Source organism: Carassius gibelio, chromosome A18 (genome assembly GCF_023724105.1).
Source record: "Carassius gibelio isolate Cgi1373 ecotype wild population from Czech Republic chromosome A18, carGib1.2-hapl.c, whole genome shotgun sequence".
Lineage (NCBI taxonomy): Eukaryota > Metazoa > Chordata > Actinopteri > Cypriniformes > Cyprinidae > Carassius > Carassius gibelio.
This window is the reverse complement of record NC_068388.1, coordinates 3960557-3968059: the sequence shown is the minus strand read 5'-3', so window position 1 is coordinate 3968059 and position 7503 is coordinate 3960557. Positions and strand designations below refer to the sequence as shown.

The 7503-nt window shown below is 35.3% G+C and overlaps 1 protein-coding gene across 1 annotated transcript; it reads left to right on the top strand.

The window, feature by feature from the left end:
* The first annotated feature begins 245 nt into the window (after nt 1-245).
* LOC127933855 (U3 small nucleolar RNA-associated protein 15 homolog) lies at nt 246-6801 on the top strand. The gene is made up of 13 exons (XM_052530880.1): nt 246-421; nt 646-766; nt 929-1021; nt 2012-2196; nt 2345-2523; nt 3093-3218; nt 3425-3560; nt 3668-3749; nt 3858-4013; nt 4827-4928; nt 5016-5149; nt 6154-6212; nt 6364-6801. Exons 2-13 carry the CDS (start codon nt 677-679, stop codon nt 6576-6578), a joined length of 1557 nt encoding a protein of 518 aa, XP_052386840.1. The 5' UTR covers nt 246-421; nt 646-676; the 3' UTR covers nt 6579-6801.
* The last annotated feature ends 702 nt before the right edge of the window (nt 6802-7503 follow it).

Below are 7503 nucleotides of genomic sequence, written 5' to 3'. Positions count from 1 at the left end.
TGATTTGACAGATGTATGTGTTTATTCCAAGGACTATAATGCAAAAGCATTTTACGCATTTTGTATTTTTCTTAAAATTGCCTGTAAGGTGAAGTTTCCAGGCTAAAAATACTTTCTTGAGGAAATCAAGCCCTGTTTGGAAAAATCAGCAAGAAAGCGAAGAAAACGTATTTAATCAGTTGCTGTAGCGTGTATGTGTACATTTAGCAAACGTTCACAAAGAAGCCAGCAAAATAGCTACTCTAGTTGTCGGGAATCACGTGTGCAAAGTTTGTTCCAAAACGGAAATATGACGTCACAAAATGGCGGCCTCCATGCGGCTGTAGTATCAACGTGATTTTTGCTCATCTTTTCTAATCTGTACCGTTAACAACAAATAATCAAACAATTATTTTAAAAAATCGGTGGAAACCATAATAAGGTAAGATATACCTTATAATATTTAGATTAAAATATCTTGCTTATTGAAAACAAACCTAACCAGTTCTGATTTATTCAGAGATCTGAAGTCTGTGAACCTGTGCTTTGAGCTTATTAGTGTAACGTTAGGATGTCTTCTATTGGTTCTGTTGTATGCATTATGAGCGCACGAATGCTGGAGTCACCTGTAGTGTTGTTATATTTTATTGAAGTGTTATATTGCAGGTCCTCAGAGGGATCAGTGTTCATATCTGAGATGGCTTCATTTAAACCCACCAAAGTTCAGTTCCTCCCTAAACTCGGAGAGAAAGTAACAGAGGACACGCTGTACTGGAAGAATTACAAGGTTTGAGAAGTGTTGACGCATAATGTCTTTTCAACATCAAAAGATTTTGTATATCATTTATGTGTTCAATGAAAAGTGTATATCTTAGGTGTTCTGATTAGTCAACATTTTAACAAGTTTTTCAGTATTTATATGCACTGACAGTCTGCGTATGTCTTTCAGTCTCCCGTACAAATGAAAGAGTTTGGTGCTGTAACAAAGATTGACTTCTCTCCTCTCACACCTCACAATTATGCCGTCACCGCCTCCACCAGAGTGAGTCCATTTATCATTATTCACTTTCATATTGAAATATGCATGTATTTATTTATTGGTTGAGTGTAAAGCTCATTTTTGAAATAAAACCATGGATTAAGATAAAGACATAAAAAAGTAGCTTCTTATTGCATAATAAAAGTGGATGTAGAAGATTACTAAAATCGCTTGAACTGATTTGCTGAAATCACAACAGGGATGATAATAGGTGAGCACCAGCCAATGGGATTGCTGTTTACGCATTAGCTCTGCCCAATACCGGAAAACCCGGCTGTTCTTAAAAGCAGAAGACTTCCATAGGAACGCCGTTATTTTAACAGGAAAATACAACAAAGAATACTGTTTAAATGTAGGGGGGTAGAGGAATTTAATACAGCAATGCAGTAAACATGAAAGTGAAAGTGAAAGTGAAGTGACATTCAGCCAAATATGGTGACCCATACTCAGAATTTGTGCTCTGCATTTAACCCATCCGAAATGCACACACACAGAGCAGTGAACACACACACACACACTGTGAGCACACACCCGGAGCAGTGGGCAGCCATTTATGCTGCGGCGCCCGGGGAGCAGTTGGGAGTTCGGTGCCTTGCTCAAGAGCACCTCAGTCGTGGTATTGAAGGTGGAGAGATAACTGTACATGCACTCCCCCCACCCACAATTCCGTCCGGCCCGAGACTAGAACCCACAACCCTTCGATTGGGAGTCCAACCCTCTAACCATTAGGCCACGACTTCCCAAACATTACTTATATCCAATTAAAACCTTTATTGATAATATATAATCAGAGGTACAAATAAGTCAAATATTTGTATTCACTACAGTGCAGATGATTTGATGGGAAAATTTGGTTCTTAAAACCAGCTTTATTTCCATCAAGCAATATTTGTCTTGTTTTTTTTTGTTTTTTTTTTGTGAAATATGACATGCACTTGTTTTTGTGAGATTCACTTGCATGCAATATGTTGATATGATCATTTCCTGCATCAGATCCACGTATATGGACTTCACTCTCAAGAGCCCATACGGAGCTTCACACGTTTTCGGGATACAGCGTATGGAGGGAGCTTCAGAGGCGACGGGAAGCTTTTAGTGGCAGGAAGTGAAGAGGGTCTCATCCGTCTCTTTGACATCAGCGGCCGAGTGGCTCTCAGGCAATTCACAGGACACTCCAAGTATGACCTGGCATGAAATAATTGCTAATAAATAATGTATTCAGTAACTTTAAATGATCTCTAAAATCACATCTTTCCCCTTGTAAAGCAGCTCTGTCAGTGGTTCTGTTGTCTTAAGGGTTTCTTTTCTGCTGTCTCAAATGTGCAGGGCGGTACACGTGACCTCGTTCCTGTCTGATGGGTTTCGTGTGGTGTCGGGGTCTGATGACCTGACGTGCCGCGTGTGGGACGTTCCCAGTGCTGTTGAGATCAGCTCAGTAACTGAACACACAGACTACATCAGAGCTCTCGCCCCCAGCAAACTCAACCCAGATCTGTTTGTCACAGGTAACCACCTTTCATTCTTATCAGCACCTCACATATGTGACCCTGGACCACAAAACCAGTCATAACGGACAATTATTATACAACTATTTGAAAATCTGGAATCTGAAGGTGCAAAAAAAATCGAAATACTGGGAAAACCACCTTTTGAAGGTGTCCAAATGAATTCTTAACAATGCATATTACTAATCAAAAATTTAGTTTTGATATATTTACAGTAGGAAATTTACAAAATATCTTCATGTAACATGAGCTTTAATTAATATCCTCATGATTTTTGGCATAAAAGAAAAATAGATAATTTCAACCCATACAAAGTTTTTTTGGGGGAGGGTATTGCTAAAAATAAATGGCAATATCAGCGACTTAAGACTGGTTTTGTGCTCCAGGGTCACGTATGATAATTTTACCTCTATTCACTTAGGTTTCATTTTAAAATGCACCTAAAAATACACCATTTTAAATTGATCATAACCGTGTACATTTAATATGAATAAGTATATAATATTCTAAATGTAAAGGTTATCTTTTGTACAGTAGTTTGTCCTGAATGCCGGTCGTCTCTGTTGCAGGTTCGTATGATCACACAGTGAAAGTGTTTGACATGCGGTCAGGAAGCAGTGTGATGACCATGCAACATGGTCATCCTGTGGAGTGTGTGCTGTTATATCCGTCAGAAGCCCTGCTGGTGTCCACAGGTGAACAACACTCGTTATTTAACCACACAGTGATCAGTAATGCTTAGAACCCTTGCAACCATTTCTTCCCCCAGCTCATACTGCAGATAAATACTGTAGACTTGGTGCATTAATGCAGATGTCATCTAGTGTGCTATGTTATGACCGCTTGATTGTATTTGGCTTTTCTAACAAATGGTTGAAATAAGTTGGTGTATGTGTTACAGGAGGGCGCTATGTGAAAATTTGGGACCTGTTGAAAGGCGGACAGGAGCTTGTTTCTCTTAAGAATCATCATAAAACTGTTACATGTGCATGTCTGAGTTCTGTAGGAAACAAACTGCTCACAGGATCACTGGACAGGTGTGTCTACATGTGTGAGCCATAGCTATAAAGTCATAAAGTGCTTATTTTTGTGAATCTGTTGTGAGAAAGTTAGATTTATTTGTTTTGGGTGCTTTTCGTTTTAGGCATGTCAAAGTGTATAACTCCTCTTATAAGGTTGTACATAATTTCGACTGTGATGCATCTATCCTCAGTATGGCTGTTGCGGTACGTTTAGTTAATTTACACAAAGAAATCTCTAAATATGAACTCATAATGTTTTTTTTTTTCATATACACTTTAATTGAAGTTTTGCTCGTTGTGGTTCTGCTCTAGCCTGATGATGAAGTGCTTGCTGTGGGGATGACCAATGGTGTGTTGAGTGTCAGGCACAGGAAACACAAAAAAGACAAAGAGACGTTAACTAGTCGAAGGCGAAGGGGTCCGTCATACCGGGTCTTTGTCAAGGGGAAGAACTTTATGCCCAGACAGGTGATTGGTTTGTTTGTTTTACTTTTTTCTGGACGAACGACTCAATAGATTTAGATTAATTCCATTTTTTATTTGCTCACATTTCACAAGAACTTTGTGACAAAGCATGATTTTTATTGTTTTTTTTGTATGAATTTGTTTATTTTAATTAAATCTCGTTTGCTAACATCTTACAAGAAATATGTGGCCAAACAGGTGATTTTTATTTTGTTTTATTTGACTTTTTTTCCTGAATGAATGAATCAATGATTTTTAATTAAATTTTTTTATTTGCTCATATTTCACAAGAGCTTTGTGCCCAAACGTGTTTTTTTTTTTTTATTTTTTTTTTTTTATTTTAATTTTCTGAATGAATGGATCAATGAATTATTTAATTACATTTCTTGTTTGTTAACATTTCACAAGAACTTTCTGACAAAACATGATTTTTATTTTATTTGCATGAATTTGTTTCTTTTAATTCAATCTCTTGTTTGCTAACATTTTACAAGAAATATGTGGCCAAACAGGTGATTTTTATTTTATATTTTTGTTTGCTTTGAATCAATTAATTTGAATTATTTTAATTCAATTTCTTATTTGCTAACATTTCAGCTAAAATTGGTCTTTGATATAGCTATTCTACAGCTATAATCAAATGAAAACTATTTAAATTAAGATATCTTCATAAAATAAGAATTGACTTTTAAGCCATAGCCATGTTAACTGAGTCTTATATTTTCATATGAGACTGTTTGAATGAACTCGTGTGCTTTGTTTTTGCTGCATTGTTTTCTTCAGTTGTGTCTTACAATCTTTGATGTCTTTTTTTAGGATGATTTCTTGGTCAGTAAACCGGTGAAGCAGTATCTACGGAAATATGACAAACAGCTGAAAAGCTTTGAGGTGTCCAAAGCGCTGGACACAGCTCTGCAGGTAAACACACGCGTGTGGATATAATGCAGGTTGATGTATGCTGTGACTGTTCAGATGAAGATATGTGTGTGTGTGCATGTTTGACAGACATGGACACGCACCAGTAAACCAGAGGTGACCGTAGCGGTTATCATAGAGCTCAACCGCAGAGGAACTCTGAAAAATGCTCTCGCAGGACGAAATGAAGAGAGCTTAACCAAGATCCTCAACTTCCTTCTCAAGTGAGTAACTCTCTCACATCTTTTCCGACACACACTTATGAGTCTTATGACTTCAGACTCCCATACAAAACACAATGGCTCATAAACAGTTGGAGGGGGAAATTTACGAACGCCTTAGAAAAAATTAAATAATAAAGTAAATATACAGATGTAGTACAGCCTCATCAGAAATCATTTTCCAGGACTTGAAGTAGGAAAAGATTATGCAATTTTCCAAGATTACAAAATTGTCCAATTTGCTTGGATTTCTCAAACTGTTTTTGGGTGAATGGGTTATGTTTCACTTTAAAAACATTTCAAGATTAAAACAATATATCATCTGCATGAAGGCAAAAAGAGTATTTTGACATTTTTAAATGCATTTCATGTTTTGAGTTTCGTTCTCATTATTCTCACTGATGATGATTACTGTTATAGTATATAATAATATTTTTTATATAACAGTTACTGCCATGTGTATATTTACATTTTAAATAATATCTTTCACATTTCAGTAATGAGAATTTACTGAAAATGTGCTTAATTATCATAAAACTCTACAGTGCAAAAGTCTTAAAGGAAATTTAAGTGTGTGTGTGTATATATATATATATATATATATATATATATATATATATATATATATATATATATATATAAAATGTAGAATTAAAATTGAATAATTTTTATTTTTTTTATTAAAAATAATTTAATATACATTTTATGTTTATATGCATTAAAAATAATTTAATATACATTTATGTTTATATGCATATTATTTAATAATAATCTGTGTGGGATTTACACTTAAAAGATTTACACTTAAAAGACTTTCAGCATTGTTATTGTTCTGTGAAATGCATTTCATTTAATTGCTGTGGAAAAACTGAACTTCTTGGAATGATTAAAGCACTGGGAAATTCTTGAGCAGTGTTGAGTGTTGCGGTTGAGAGTTTGTGTTAGTGACTTGATATGAAATTATTCTGAAAGTAAGGTAAAGGGCATTTTTGTGTGTTGTTTTTCAGGCACATCTTTGACCCACGCTTTTCTCGGCCTCTGCTCATGGTTGGGGATATTGTGCTTGGTGAGTTTCGTATTGTATTATCTGCACGTAAGCAAATGGGAATGAAGAAGTGAACTGCTGCTTGTGAAATAGTATTGTTTTGTTCTGGTTTTCAAAGGTTTTCCACATATTAAACGTGTTTGTGTGTGTGTGTGTGTGTGTGTGTGTGTAGATCTGTATCGGCAGGTTCTTCACCAGTCACCTGTAGTCGAGCGGCTTCTGCAGCGTCTAATGGAGGTTTTGGGTCGAGAAGAAGAACTTCAGCAAGAGCTTCTACAGGTCTTAGGAATCCTGGACACACTTTTCGCATCCCTCACCCCCAGAAAAGAGGTTGCGTCCCTTGCTGCCATTCCAGTAGATCAAGGGCCACAGCTACAAGCCGCCTGAGTCTCATTACAAAACACTGGTGACACAACCGAAACATGCTGGACATTAGCGTGGGGAAAAAATGAAAGGGTAAACGGAAGGAAACACACAGAGGCAGCTGTGGGAAAAATGTTGCCCAATGTCACTGAATAATCATTGTGTCAGTGTGTCATCCGTTCCTGCTGATGTTTGCAGAATTTGAAACTGTATTTTGTACATTCTTATCATAAAATCTTCTAATCTATGTGTTTTGGTTTGTTATTTCTTTCTTTAATAATACTATTAATTTAAAAAAAATTCTGATCCCTACTATTGTTGTTATTATTATTATTATTATTATTTTCTGTAAAGTTGCTTTTGTCTGTAAAGTAAAAAGTGCTATACAAATAAAGTTGAAATGAATTATTGTTATTTAATGATGTATTAAGTCTGTGTTAAGTTTTAAAATACATTAAAGGTCAATTTATTATCTTCACATTATAGTCGGTAGTAAAATATTATGTTGAAACAGGGTAAAATAAAAAAAGAATTTTATATGGCTTCGATTTATATTATTCGCTTATATTTAGATATGCAGTAAGATTTTTTTTATTTTACTTTTATTAAACCGCTTTACATAAGTTATATATCAATATATATATCATCAATAATAAATACAGAAAAAAAAATATATAAATTAAACATATATATATATATATATATAAAGCAAACAATGGCATTCCTCTTTTTAAGTTTTTTTTTTTATTACAATCCTTTGTTTAATACAAGTTTGATTACTTTTATTAAATAAATACTGCAGAAAGATGAGCCTTGATGACGTGCCAGGTCTAAACCAATGACATACTCACGTTTGGATTGAAGTGGACCAATCGCCAAGCGGCTCAGTCTGCACGGGCGTTCGATCTGATTAGCATAAACATAAATATATGTCTATGCTGATTAGTCC